At 47.9% G+C, this 15,534-nt stretch overlaps 1 protein-coding gene across 5 annotated transcripts in view; it reads left to right on the plus strand.

Annotated features, from left to right (window-relative positions):
- LOC110490566 (bridge-like lipid transfer protein family member 3B) overlaps positions 1-15,534 on the plus strand; it is a 54,770-nt gene that overhangs the window by 20,180 nt on the left and 19,056 nt on the right. For 4 of the 5 annotated variants that reach the window (XM_090200853.1, XM_090200854.1, XM_090200855.1 and 1 more), the window contains exons 7-12: positions 310-477; positions 5,773-5,959; positions 6,985-7,068; positions 8,771-8,932; positions 11,264-11,373; positions 11,454-11,595. In XM_090200853.1, the coding sequence (XP_090056979.1) occupies positions 310-477; positions 5,773-5,959; positions 6,985-7,068; positions 8,771-8,932; positions 11,264-11,373; positions 11,454-11,595 (853 nt within the window). Of the gene's footprint in view, positions 1-309; positions 478-5,772; positions 5,960-6,984; positions 7,069-7,175; positions 8,558-8,770; positions 8,933-11,263; positions 11,374-11,453; positions 11,596-15,534 lie in introns of those variants that run through there. The other variant, XM_090200858.1, reaches the window with a different exon arrangement.

The following is a 15,534-nucleotide window of genomic DNA, read 5'->3' on the forward strand; positions in this document are numbered from 1 at the left end:
GTCAGTCAGTCATGGATATGGAGTGTGTGTTTTCAGTCAGTCAGTCATGGATATGGAGTGTGTTTTCTCCAGTCTGATGACTTTTATTACATCTCCCATTGATGATTGCACCTTTTGAATAACACTGTCTTGGTTCAACACGGGAGGTAATGTGTGTGTCTTGAGATGAAAGACTGAAACGTGGTGTGTGTCTGTATCTTGTATGTATAAAGCATGTATTTGTGTGTGTGTGTGTGTGGTCTATATATAATGAGTATTAATGTGTGTATTTTGTATGTAATAATCTATGTAGAATGTGTTTATCTCCAGTCCAAGGACTGTAACGTGGTGGCCTCTAAGCTGATCCTGATCCTAGATGACCTGCTGTGGGTGCTGACTGACTCCCAGCTCAAAGCCATGGTCCAGTACGCCAAGTCACTCAGCGAGGCCATGGACAAGTCTGCTCAGCAGAGGAAGAGCATGGCCACCGAGGACCAGGTACACACGTAGGCAGGGACACACATACACACACTCACTCATGTAGGCAGGTAGACACGTGTGCGCACACAGGCTAGGAAACACACACAGATAGGCAGACACTTACTTTTTTAAATAATTTTATTTCTTTCACCTTTATTTAACCAGGTAGGCTAGTTGAGAACAAGTTCTCATTTACAACTGTGACCTGGCCAAGATAAAGCATAGCAATTTGACACATACAACAACACAGAGTTACACATGGAGTAAACAAGCATACAGTCAATAATACAGTAGAACAAAAGAAAACAAAAAGTCTATATACAGTGAGTGTAAATGAGTTAAGGAAATAAATAGGCCTTGGTGGTGAAGTAATTACAATATAGCAATTAAACACTGGAATGGTAGATCGGCAGAAGATGAATGTGCAGGTAGAGATACTGGGGTGCAAAGGAGCAAGATAAATAAATACCAGTATAGGGATGAGGTAGGTAGATGGGCTGTTTACAGATCGGCTAAGTACAGGTGCAGTGATCTGTAAACTGCTCTGACAGCTGGTGCTTAAAGCTAGTGAGGGAGATATGAGTCTCCAGCTTCAGAGATTTTTGCAATTCGTTGCAGTCATGGGCAGCAGAGAACTGGAAGGAAATACGACCAAAGGAGGAATTGGCTTCGGGGGTGACCAGTGAGATATACCTGCTGGATCGCTTGCTACGAGTGGGTGCTGCTATGGTGACCAGTGAGCTGAGATAAGGCGGGGCTTTACCTAGCAGAGACTTGTCGATAACCTGTAGCCAGTGGGTTTGGCGACGAGTATGAAGCGAGGGCCAACCAACGAGAGCGTACAGGTCACTTAACAACTGAAGCAGCTAGCTATGTGCTCAGTCACTCCTCTGTCAGACAGACCTACAGTGGAGAAATGATTCGCCCCAGTCATGTACCCTTCTGTCCAAACTTCTCTCCCTCCCTCTTTCTTCCCCCCCATCTCTCTCGCTCTCTCTGTTATGGTCTGGTAATTAGTCCTTGTGCTCCAGGAAAGGATGTTTGGTTCTCTCTGCGCGGTCCCTCTGCCATATGGCCTCTCTTTCCCTGCGCTGCTCTCTCTGCTGCGCTGCACTCACGCTCCATTATTCATGTACTGACTCAAACTGGGCTTTTAGCATTCTGACCTAAATGTGGCAGACTATGCCATCTGCTGGTGAGAATGAGCACTGCACCCCATCTCTCCTAAAAATCTTATCAATTTGTGTTTGTGCCAAATACAACAGGTTATTGTGAAATGCTTACTTACAAGCCCTTAACCAACAATGCTGTTCACGAAATAGTTAAGAAAATATTTACTTTATTTTTTACTTTTGTTTATTTAGTAACACAATAAAATAACAATACCGAGGGGGTACCGGTGCGGGGGTACAGGCTAGTCGAGTTTGTTTTTACACTAAGGTGGCCATTTGATGAATTGTTTAGCAGTCTTACATCTAGAAGATGTTAAAGAGCCTCTTGGACATAGACTTGGCATTCCTGTACCGCATGCTGTGCGTGTAGCAGAGAACAGTCCATGACTTGGGTGACTGAAGTCTTTGACCATTGTTTTGGACCTTCCTCTGACACCATCGAGTGGCGTACTTCATTAGCATCGAATAGCCCCCGCGATATGCAACTTTTCAGGGACGTTAGGAACCAATATACACAGGCAGTTAGGAAAGCAAAGGCTAGCTTTTTCAAACAGATATTTGCATCCTGTAGCACAAACTTTTGGGACGCTGTAAAGTCCATGGAGAATAAGAGCACCTCTACTCAGCTGCCCACTGCACTGAGGTTAGGAAACACTGACACCACTGATAAATACACGATAATTTAAAATTTCAGTAAGCATTTTTCTACAGCTGCCCATGCTTTCCACCTGGCTACCCCTACCCCGGTCAACAGCCCTGCACCCCCCCACAGCAACTTGCCCAAGCCTCCCCCATTTCTCCACCCAAATCCAGATAGCTGATGTTCTGAAAGAGCTGCAAAATCTGGACTCCGACAAATCAGCCGGGCTAGACAATCTGGACCCTGTTTCTAAAATTATCCACTGCAAACCCATATTACTATCCTGTTCAAACCTCTCTTTCGTATCGTCTGAGATCCCTAAAGATTGGGAAGCTGCTGCGGTCATCCCCCTCTTCAAAGGGGGAGACACTCTAGACCCTAACTGCTACAGACCTATATCTATCCTACCCTGCCTTTCTAAGGTCTTCGAAAGCCAAGTTAACGAACAGATCACCAACCATTTCGAATCCCACCGTACCTTCTCCGCTATGCAATCTGGTTTCCGAGCTGGTCATGGGTGCACCTCAGCCACGCTCAAGGTCCTAAATGATATAACCGCCATCGATAAGAGAAAATACTGTGCAGCCATATTCATCGACCTGGCCAAGGCTTTCAACTCTGTCGATCAACACATTCTTAATCGGCAGACTCAACAGCCTTGGCTTCTCAAATGACTGCCTCGCCTGGTTCATCAACTACTTCTCAGACAGAGTTCAGTGTGTCAAATCAGAGGGCCTGTTGTCTGGACCTCTGGCAGTCTATGGGGGTGCCACAGGGTTCAATCCTCGGGCCGACTCTTCTCTGTGTACATCAATGATGTTGCTCTTGCTGCTGGTGATTCTCTGATCCACCTCTACGCAGACGACACCATTCTGTATACTTCTGGCTCTTCTTTGGACACTGTGTTAACTAACCTCCAGACAAACTTCAATGCCATACAACTCTCCTTCCGTGGCCTCCAACTGCTCTTAAATGCACGTAAAACTAAATGCATGCTCTTCAACCGATCGCTGCCCGCCCGTCCAGCATCACTACTCTAGACTGTTCTGAGTTAGAATATGTGGACAACTACAAGTACCTAAGTGTCTGGTTAGACTGTAAACTCTCCTTCCAGACTCACATTAAGCATCTCCAATCCAAAATTAAATCTAGAATCAGCTTCCTATTTCTCAACAAAGCATCCTTTGCTCATGTTGCCAAACACCCTCGTAAAACTGACTATCCTACCGACCGTTGACTTCTTTTAAAAATAGCCTCCAACAGTCTACTCAACAAATTGGATGCAGTCTATCACAGTGCCATCCGTTTAGTCACCAAAGCTCCATATGCTACCCACCACTGCAACCTGTATGCTCTCGTTGGCTGGCCCTCGCTTCATATTCATCGCCAAACCCACTGGCTCCAGGTCATCTGTAAGTCTTTGCTAGGTAAAGCCCCACCTTATCTCAACTCACTGGTCACCATAGCAGCACCCACTCGTATCACGCGCTCCACGTGCAGGTATATTTCACTGGTCACCCCCAAAGCCAATTCCTCGTTTGGCCGCCTTTCCTTCCAGTTCTCTGCTGCCAATGACTGGAACGAATTGCAAAAATCACTGAAGCTGGAGACTCATATCTCCCTCACTGACTTTAAGCACCAGTTGTCAGAGCAGCTCACAGATCACTGCACCTGTACATAGCCCATCTGTAAATAGCCCATCCAACTACCTCATCCCCATACTGTTATTTTTTTTGTTGCTCCTTTGCACCCCAGTATCTCTACTTGCACATTCATCTTCTGCACATCTCACTCCAGTGTTTATTGTAATTATTTTGCCACTATGGCCTATTTATTGCTTTACCTCACTTATCTTGCCTCATTTGCACACATTGTATATAGACTTTTCAATTGTGTTATTGACTGTATGTTTGTTTATTCCATGTGTAACTCTGTTGTTTGTGTTGCACTGCTTTGCTTTATCTTGGCCAGGTCGCAGTTGTAAATGAGAACTTGATCTCAACTGGCCTATCTGGTTAAATAAAGATAAAATAAATATATTTTTATAAATAAATATAGGTCTTGGATGGCAGGAAGCTGTGCCCCAGTGATATATTGGACCGTACGCACTACCCTCTGTAGTGCCTTACTGTCGGGTGCCAAGCAGTTGCCATACCAGGCGGTGATGCAACCAGGCAGGATGCTCTCGAGGGTGCAGCTGTAGAACTTTTTGAGGATCTAAGGACCTATGCCAAATCTTTTCAGTCTCCTGAGGGGGGAAAGGTGTTGTAATGCCCTCTTCACGGCTGTCTTGGTGTGTTTGGACCATGGTAGTTTGTTGGTGATGTGGACACCAAGGAAGTTCTCTCGACCCGCTCCACAACAGCCCCATCGATGAGAATGGGGGGCGTGTTTGGCCCTCCTTTTCCCGTAGTCCATGATCATCTCCTTTGTCTTGCTGACGTTGAGGGAGGGGTTGTTGTCCTGGCACCACACTGCCAGGTCTCTGACCTCCTCCCTATAGGTTTTCTCATCGTTGTCGGTGATCAGATCTACCACTCTTGTCATGAGCTAACTTGATGGTGTTGGAGTCGTGCTTGACCACGCAGTCGTGTGTGAATAAGGAGTACAGGAGGGGACTAAGCACACACCCCTGAGGGGCCACCATGTTGAGGATCAGCATGGCAGATGTGTTGTTGCCTACCCTTAACACCTGAGGGTGGCCCGTCAGAAAGTCCAGGTTCCAGAGGTGTTTATTCCCAGGGTCCTTAACTTAGTGATGAGCTTCGTGGGCACTATGGTGTTGAACGCTGAGCTGTAGTCAATGAACATCATTCTCATATGTCTCTTTTGTCCAGGTGGGGAAGGACAGTGTGGAGTGCGATTGAGATTGCGTCATCTGTGAATCTGTTGGGCCGGTATGCGAATTGGAGTGGGTTTAGGGTATCCAAGATGATGCTGTTGATGTGAGCCATGACCAGCCTTTCAAAGCACTTCATGGCTACTGACGTGAGTGCTTCAAGGCGGTAGTCATTTGGGGCTGGTTACCTTCGCTTTCTTGGGCACAGGGACTATGGTGGTCTGCTTGAAACATGTAGGTATTACAGGAATATTACCCCCTGTATTTCCGTCTGTTCTTCATGCGAATGACAGGGATTTGGGCCTGGCCTTAGAGAAGCAGTATATCCTTTGTGTCGGACTCAAAAAGTCCCTGTTCTGATATCCAGAAGCTCTTTTTGGTCATAAGAGATGGTAGCAGCAACATTATGTACGAAACAAGTTACAAACGATGTGAAAAAACCCACACAAGACAGAACAGTTGGTTAGGAGCCCGTAAAAATCACCTCCGGCGCCATTATCTCAAGCAACACTAGTTGGATGCACCAATAAAATTGATGTTTACTTAATTTTATTTGTGTCTGTCTGTATCTCAATATGTCTCTGTGCCGGTGTCTGCATCTGTGTCTGCATCTGTGTCTGCATCTGTGTTTGTATTTTTTACGGTCTCTGGTCTATATCCAGGAATCGTCGGCGCCCCCCTCAGCCCAGCAGGTGCGTAGCCAGCAGGTGCCGTCAGGCACAGCGGCTGACCAGAGCGCCACCATGGCTAATCTGTTCGCTGCCTTCGACGTGTGTGAGACCTCCCACCACCTGCAGATCACACACCTCGACCTGCACATCTGTGACGACATACACGCCAAGGACAGAGGTACACACGCACTGACGTATGACACGTGTACACACACACACACAGCACATAGACATACACACATACAAATGTAAAACACACACATGCTTCACACAAACTTCAGACAGATGTTTGACTGACTGTCTGATACCTGATGACATCATGTTGGGCTCTGACACGCATTACCTTATCTTCTGCCTCTGCCTTCTTCCCTCCCTCCATGCATCCCTTCTTCCCTCCCTCCCTCCCTCCCTCCCTCCCTCCCTCCCTCCCTCCCTCCCTCCCAACCCTCTCTCCCTCCCTCCCTCTCTCCCTCTCTCCCTCCCAACCCTCTCTCCCTCTCTCCCTCCCAACCCTCTCTCCCTCCCTCCCAACCCTCTCTCCCTCCCTCCCAACCCTCTCTCCCTCCCTCCCAACCCTCTCTCCCTCCCTCCCTCCCAACCCTCCCTCCCTCCCAACCCTCTCTCCCTCCCTCCCTCCCTCCCAACCCTCCCAACCCTCTCTCCCTCCCAACCCTTCCTCCCTCCCTCCCTCCCTCCCTCCCTCCCAACCCTCTCTCCCTCCCTCCCTCCCAACCCTCTCTCCCTCCCTCCCAACCCTCTCTCCCTCCCTCCCAACCCTCTCTCCCTCCCTCCCAACCCTCTCTCCCTCCCTCCCTCCCAACCCTCTCTCCCTCCCTCCCTCCCAACCCTCTCTCCCTCCCTCCCTCCCAACCCTCTCTCCCTCCCTCCCTCCCAACCCTCTCTCCCTCCCTCCCTCCCAACCCTCTCTCCCTCCCTCCCTCCCAACCCTCTCTCCCTCCCTCCCTCCCAACCCTCTCTCCCTCCCTCCCTCCCAACCCTCTCTCCCTCCCTCCCTCCCAACCCTATCTCCCTCCCTCCCTCCCAACCCTCTCTCTCTCCCTCCCAACCCTCTCTCCCTCCCTCCCAACCCTCTCTCCCTCCCTCCCTCCCTCCCAATCCTCTCTCCCTCCCTCCCTCCCAATCCTCTCTCCCTCCCTCCCTCCCTCCCAACCCTCTCTCCCTCCTTCCCAACCCTCTCTCCAGTGATCAATAAGCGGATAACTGGTGGGGCCATGCAGCTCTCCTTCAGTCACATTACCCTGGACTACTATCCCTCCCACAGAGCAGGTAGACACCACCACAACCTCTACACAACCGCCCTACAACATTACTACCCCTCCCACAGAGCAGGTAGACACCACCACAACCTCTACACAACCACCCTACAACATTACTACCCCTCCCACAGAGCAGGTAGACACCACCACAACCTCTACACAACCACCCTACAACATTACTACCCCTCCCACAGAGCAGGTAGACACCACCACAACCTCTACACAACCACCCTACAACATTACTACCCCTCCCACAGAGCAGGTAAACACACCACAACCTCCAACATTACTACCCCTCCCACAGAGCAGGTAAACACACCACAACCTCCAACATTACTACCCCTCCCACAGAGCAGGTAAACACACCACAACCTCCAACATTACTACCCCTCCCACAGAGCAGGTAAACACACCACAACCTCCAACATTACTACTTCTCAGCCACATGTCATTAGTACACCCCACCTCAATACAGTTCAAATAACAATTCATAACTTAGCTGTGGTCTTCAGGCATGCTGGTGTACTGTCTGACTGTCCGATGGTTTGTATGTCAAAGTTTCGCAACAATGTTGCTACTAATCCATGCATCTATAACCGGCGCGGTCCCAAACGATAACAACCACGACCTAGAACTGTCACACCGATGATTGAGTTAAATACTTTATAAACTACACACGCTGAAAATAAACCAAACTTCTGCAGCATAGCACACACAATCAAACTGTCACGTCAACCAAGAGCTCCTCCCCAAAGAGCTGAAAAAGCTGTCTTCATTTCCTCTTTCCTTACTGCTGATTAGAGGTCGACCGATTAGGATTTTTCAACACCGATACCGATTATTGGAGGACCAAAAAAGCCGATACCGATTAATCGGCCATTTTTTATTTATTTATTTGTAATAATGACAATTACAACAATACTGAATGAACACTTATTTTAACTTAATAAAATACATCAATAAAATCAATTTAGCCTCAAGTAAATAATGAAAAATGTTCAATTTGGTTTAAATAATGCAAAAACAAAGTGTTGGAGAAGAAAGTAAAAGTGCAATATGTGCTATGTAAGAAAGCTAACGTTTAAGTTCCTTGCCCTTGCTTGTTATGAACTTGAAATCGGCCCTAATTAAATCGGCCATTCCGATTAATCGGTCGACCTCCACTGATGCGCTCTTAAAGTGGCAGCGCACTGTGAAGGCTCCGTGCAGGATTTCGCCACAACACTACTACCCCTCCCACAGAGCAGGTAGACACCACCACAACCTTTACACAACCACCCTCCAACATTACTACCCCTCCCACAGAACAGGTAGACACCACCACATCCTCTACACAAGCACCCCCCAACATTACTACCCCTCCCACAGAGCAGGTAGACACCACCACATCCTCTACACAACCACCCTCCAACATTACTACCCCTCCCACAGAGCAGGTGAACACCACCACAACCTCTACACAACCACCCTCCAACATTACTACCCCTCCCACAGAGCAGGTGAACACCACCACAACCTCTACACAACCTCCCTCCAACTGCCACACAGCTGATGGGTGTAATAGTGATCTTTCTGATCTCTCAACACCACAAAACGTGTCTTTCTCTGTCTGTATAGCATCTCTATTAGTGACAAGAGTAGGTACTTAGACAGCGGTTTCTCCCTCGTCTTTTGCTTTCTGTCCTCTCCCCCATTCATCTCTCTGTCTCCAGGTGAGAGTTGTCTCCACTGGATGCAGTACAGTGAGGCCACTAAGGCCAGGGAGGGCTGGGCCAGGAGTCTGCTGGAGGAGTTCAAGTCTAACGTGGAGATGTTGAAGACCGCCAAGAGAGACCGGGAGGGCCCGGCCAACTCTCACTCCTCACCACAGCACGGTAAACAAAAGAACAGCACAGGCACGCACACACACAGAGTACGGTAAACACTCACACAGACACACCTCCCCTCAATGTGATTGAAACATAGTAATCCAATAAAGGTGTGTGTTGGCGCATCTGTCCTGATTCACTTTTTATTCAACCACTATAAGAATCTGTCCCAGCAGCCCATGAAGAGTGATGTTGGTTAGACAGTTGACATTCAACTGAACTAGAATACACTTGATGTCATCTAGTGGGTAATTTTTAGATTGGAATTAAGTGAAGTGTTGGTTTCCCTAGTATCACACTGCCTAGTCACTCTGAGTTCTGTCCCTCCAGTGTCCAGGTATCCCTCCAGTGTCTCCAGTGTTAGGGACAGTGTGTATGGTCCCGTAGAGCAGGACGAGACAGGAAGAGGAAGAATAGTGGTGGTTAGGGGGCCAGACGACCTACCCCCGGGGTGGGTGCGGGCACGAGCCATGGTACGAGCGAGGGAGAGGGCGAGGGCACGGGGGCGGGCACAGTGCTGCTTCTCATGCCTAGAGCCAGGTACCCCCCTAACCGATGGTGTGCGCACGCGGTGTGCGGTGATACACACCTTTTGAGACGACATCAGAGTGTGGCAGGTGGTCTGACTGGGTCTCTTTTTCTTTTCCCCGTTTCTCTCCCCACTCTGTCTCCTTATTCCCCCTACCATCCTTTCTCTCCCCACTCTGTCTCCTTATTCCCCCTACCATCCTTTCTCTCCCCACTCTGTCTCCTTATTCTCCCTACCATCCTTTCTCTCCCCACTCTCTCCTTATTCTCCCTACCATCCTTTCTCTCCCCACTCTGTCTCCTTATTCTCCCTACCATCCTTTCTCTCCCCACTCTGTCTCCTTATTCTCCCTACCATCCTTTCTCTCCCCACTCTGTCTCCTTATTCTCCCTACCATCCTTTCTCTCCCCACTCTGTCTCCTTATTCTCCCTACCATCCTTTCTCTCCCCACTCTGTCTCCTTATTCTCCCTACCATCCTTTCTCTCCCCACTCTGTCTCCTTATTCTCCCTACCATCCTTTCTCTCCCCACTCTGTCTCCTTATTCTCCCTACCATCCTTTCTCTCCCCACTCTGTCTCCTTATTCTCCCTACCATCCTTTCTCTCCCCACTCTGTCTCCTTATTCTCCCTACCATCCTTTCTCTCCCCACTCTGTCTCCTTATTCTCCCTACCATCCTTTCTCTCCCCACTCTGTCTCCTTATTCTCCCTACCATCCTTTCTCTCCCCACTCTGTCTCCTTATTCTCCCTACCATCCTTTCTCTCCCCACTCTGTCTCCTTATTCTCCCTACCATCCTTTCTCTCCCCACTCTGTCTCCTTATTCTCCCTACCATCCTTTCTCTCCCCACTCTGTCTCCTTATTCCCCCTACCATCCTTTCTCTCCCCACTCTGTCTCCTTATTCTCCCCACTCTGTCTCCTTATTCTCCCTACCATCCTTTCTCTCCCCACTCTGTCTCCTTATTCTCCCTACCATCCTTTCTCTCCCCACTCTGTCTCCTTATTCTCCCTACCATCCTTTCTCTCCCCACTCTGTCTCCTTATTCTCCCTACCATCCTTTCTCTCCCCACTCTCTCCTTATTCTCCCTACCATCCTTTCTCTCCCCACTCTGTCTCCTTATTCTCCCTACCATCCTTTCTCTCCCCACTCTGTCTCCTTATTCTCCCTACCATCCTTTCTCTCCCCACTCTGTCTCCTTATTCTCCCTACCATCCTTTCTCTCCCCACTCTGTCTCCTTATTCTCCCTACCATCCTTTCTCTCCCCACTCTCTCCTTATTCTCCCTACCATCCTTTCTCTCCCCACTCTGTCTCCTTATTCTCCCTACCATCCTTTCTCTCCCCACTGTCTCCTTATTCTCCCTACCATCCTTTCTCTCCCCACTCTGTCTCCTTATTCTCCCTACCATCCTTTCTCTCCCCACTCTGTCTCCTTATTCTCCCTACCATCCTTTCTCTCCCCACTGTCTCCTTATTCTCCCTACCATCCTTTCTCTCCCCACTCTGTCTCCTTATTCTCCCTACCATCCTTTCTCTCCCCACTCTGTCTCCTTATTCTCCCTACCATCCTTTCTCTCCCCACTCTGTCTCCTTATTCTCCCTACCATCCTTTCTCTCCCCACTCTGTCTCCTTATTCTCCCTACCATCCTTTCTCTCCCCACTCGGTCTCCTTATTCTCCCTACCATCCTTTCTCTCCCCACTCTGTCTCCTTATTCTCCTTACCATCCTTTCTCTCCCCACTCTGTCTCCTTATTCTCCCTACCATCCTTTCTCTCCCCACTCTCTTCACCTCTCCTTTCTAGGTAAGATCAGTACTAGTTCTACCAGTATCCTCAGTTCTCCCCAGACCCCCAAGACGCAGCTCCTGTCCAGCTCCATTGTCCTCAGGATAGCTGACTTCAGCATCTACCAGGTCAGCACACGCACACAGTTGACGTGCTTATCTGATCCACCCACTTCTCGTACTGACCTCATCCCGTGTGTGTGTATCAGGTGTCCACAGCAGACCAGCGTCGCTCCAGCCCTAAGGCCATGATCTCCTGTAATAAGAAGTCCCTGTACCTCCCTCCTGAGATGCCTGCCATCCACGTCGAGTTCACCGAATACTACTTCCCTGACGGAAAAGACTACCCCAGTAAGATAGGTTCCTACTCTCATTCAGTTCCTAGTTTTTGATTCCTAGACCCTCATCCTAGGGTTTTACTCCGGTTTTACTCCAGCCTAGCGCTAACTCATCTGATTGAACTGTTTGAAGTCTTGACTTGATGTTTATGTGAATCGGGTGTGTTAGTGCTGAGGGAAAGGTGAATGCATTAGTGCGTCACCTCTCTTCTCTTCCCCCTCCACTCATTTCTAGTTTCCATCCTCTATCCTATTCCCCACCTCCTGCAGTCCCTTGCATTGATTATTATATAATCTTCTCTTTCCCACCTCCTGCAGTCCCTTGCATTGATTATTATATAATCTTATCTTCCCCACCTCCTGCAGTCCCTTGCATTGATTATTATATCATCTTCTCTTTCCCACCTCCTGCAGTCCCTTGCATTGATTATTATATCATCTTCTCTTTCCCACCTCCTGCGGTCCCTTGCATTGATTATTATATCATCTTCTCTTTCCCACCTCCTGCGGTCCCTTGCATTGATTCTTATATCATCTTCTCTTTCCCACCTCCTGCAGTCCCTTGCATTGATTATTATATCATCTTCTCTTTCCCACCTCCTACAGTCCCTTGCATTGATTATTATATAATCTTATCTTCCCCACTTCCTGCAGTCCCTTGCATTGATTATTATATAATCTTATCTTTCCCACCTCCTGCAGTCCCTTGCATTGATTATTATATCATCTTCTCTTTCCCACCTCCTACAGTCCCTTGCATTGATTATTATATAATCTTATCTTTCCCACCTCCTGCAGTCCCTTGCATTGATTATTATATCATCTTCTCTTTCCCACCTCCTGCAGTCCCTTGCATTGATTATTATATCATCTTCTCTTTCCCACCTCCTGTAGTCCCTTGCATTGATTATTATATCATCTTCTCTTTCCCGCCTCCTGCAGTCCCTTGCATTGATTATTATATCATATTCTCTTTCCCACCTCCTGCAGTCCCTTGCATTGATTATTATATCATCTTCTCTTTCCCACCTCCTGCAGTCCCTTGCATTGATTATTATATCATCTTCTCTTTCCCACCTCCTGTAGTCCCTTGCATTGATTATTATATCATCTTCTCTTTCCCGCCTCCTGCAGTCCCTTGCATTGATTATTATATCATATTCTCTTTCCCACCTCCTGCAGTCCCTTGCATTGATTATTATATCATATTCTCTTTCCCACCTCCTGCAGTCCCTTGCATTGATTATTATATCATCTTCTCTTTCCCACCTCCTGCAGTCCCTTGCATTGATTATTATATCATCTTCTCTTTCCCACCTCCTGCAGTCCCTTGCATTGATTATTATATCATCTTCTCTTCCCCACCTCCTGCAGTCCCTTGCATTGATTATTATATCATCTTCTCTTTCCCACCTCCTGCAGTCCCTTGCATTGATTATTATATCATCTTCTCTTTCCCGCCTCCTGCAGTCCCTTGCATTGATTATTATATCATCTTCTCTTTCCCACCTCCTGCAGTCCCTTGCATTGATTATTATATCATCTTCTCTTCCCCACCTCCTGCAGTCCCTTGCATTGATTATTATATAATCTTATCTTTCCCACCTCCTGCAGTCCCTTGCATTGATTATTATATCATCTTCTCTTTCCCACCTCCTACAGTCCCTTGCATTGATTATTATATAATCTTATCTTTCCCACCTCCTGCAGTCCCTTGCATTGATTATTATATCATCTTCTCTTTCCCACCTCCTGCAGTCCCTTGCATTGATTATTATATCATCTTCTCTTTCCCACCTCCTGTAGTCCCTTGCATTGATTATTATATCATCTTCTCTTTCCCGCCTCCTGCAGTCCCTTGCATTGATTATTATATCATATTCTCTTTCCCACCTCCTGCAGTCCCTTGCATTGATTATTATATCATCTTCTCTTTCCCACCTCCTGCAGTCCCTTGCATTGATTATTATATCATCTTCTCTTTCCCACCTCCTGCAGTCCCTTGCATTGATTATTATATCATATTCTCTTTCCCACCTCCTGCAGTCCCTTGCATTGATTATTATATCATATTCTCTTTCCCACCTCCTGCAGTCCCTTGCATTGATTATTATATCATATTCTCTTTCCCACCTCCTGCAGTCCCTTGCATTGATTATTATATCATCTTCTCTTTCCCACCTCCTGCAGTCCCTTGCATTGATTATTATATCATCTTCTCTTTCCCACCTCCTGCAGTCCCTTGCATTGATTATTATATCATCTTCTCTTCCCCACCTCCTGCAGTCCCTTGCATTGATTATTATATCATCTTCTCTTTCCCACCTCCTGCAGTCCCTTGCATTGATTATTATATCATCTTCTCTTTCCCGCCTCCTGCAGTCCCTTGCATTGATTATTATATCATCTTCTCTTTCCCACCTCCTGCAGTCCCTTGCATTGATTATTATATCATCTTCTCTTCCCCACCTCCTGCAGTCCCTTGCATTGATTATTATATCATCTTCTCTTTCCCACCTCCTACAGTCCCTTGCATTGATTATTATATCATCTTCTCTTTCCCACCTCCTGCAGTCCCTTGCATTGATTATTATATCATCTTCTCTTTCCCACCTCCTGCAGTCCCTTGCATTGATTATTATATAATCTTATCTTCCCCACCTCCTGCAGTCCCTTGCATTGATTATTATATCATCTTCTCTTTCCCACCTCCTGCAGTCCCTTGCATTGATTATTATATCATCTTCTCTTTCCCACCTCCTGCAGTCCCTTGCATTGATTATTATATCATCTTCTCTTCCCCACCTCCTGCAGTCCCTTGCATTGATTATTATACACTGCTCAAAAAAATAAAGGGAACACTTAAACAACACAATGTAACTCCAAGTCAATCACACTTCTGTGAAATCAAACTGTCCACTTAGGAAGCAACACTGATTGACAATAAATTTCACATGCTGTTGTGCAAATGGAATAGACAACAGGTGGAAATTATAGGCAATTAGCAAGACACCCCCAATAAAGGAGTGGTTCTGCAGGTGGTGACCACATACCACTTCTCAGTTCCTATGCTTCCTGGCTGATGTTTTGGTCACTTTTGAATGCTGGCGGTGCTTTCACTCTAGTGGTAGCATGAGACGGAGTCTACAACCCACACAAGTGGCTCAGGTAGTGCAGCTCATCCAGGATGGCACATCAATGCGAGCTGTGGCAAGAAGGTTTGCTGTGTCTGTCAGCGTAGTGTCCAGAGCATGGAGGAGCTACCAGGAGACAGGCCAGTACATCAGGAGACGTGGAGGAGGCCGTAGGAGGGCAACAACCCAGCAGCAGGACCGCTACCTCTGCCTTTGTGCAAGGAGGAGCACTGCCAGAGCCCTGCAAAATGACCTCCAGCAGGCCACAAATGTGCATGTGTCTGCTCAAACGGTCAGAAACAGACTCCATGAGGGTGGTATGAGGGCCCGACGTCCACAGGTGGGGGTTGTGCTTACAGCCCAACACCGTGCAGGACGTTTGGCATTTGCCAGAGAACACCAAGATTGGCAAATTTGCCACTGGCGCCCTGTGCTCTTCACAGATGAAAGCAGGTTCACACTGAGCACATGTGACAGACGTGACAGAGTCTGGAGACGCCGTGGAGAACGTTCTGCTGCCTGCAACATCCTCCAGCATGACCGGTTTAGCGGTGGGTCAGTCATGGTGTGGGGTGGCATTTCTTTGGGGTGCCGCACAGCCCTCCATGTGCTCGCCAGAGGTAGCCTGACTGCCATTAGGTACCGAGATGAGATCCTCAGACCCCATGTGAGACCATATGCTGGTGCGGTTGGCCCTGGGTTCCTCCTAATGCTAGACCTCATGTGGCTGGAGTGTGTCAGCAGTTCCTGCAAGAGGAAGGCATTGATCCTATGGACTGGCCCGCCCGTTCCCCAGACCTGAATCCAATTGAGCACAT

Source organism: Oncorhynchus mykiss, chromosome 15 (assembly GCF_057628025.1).
Source record: "Oncorhynchus mykiss isolate SJ-2025 chromosome 15, ASM5762802v1, whole genome shotgun sequence".
In the NCBI taxonomy this organism is placed as follows: Eukaryota; Metazoa; Chordata; class Actinopteri; order Salmoniformes; family Salmonidae; genus Oncorhynchus; species Oncorhynchus mykiss.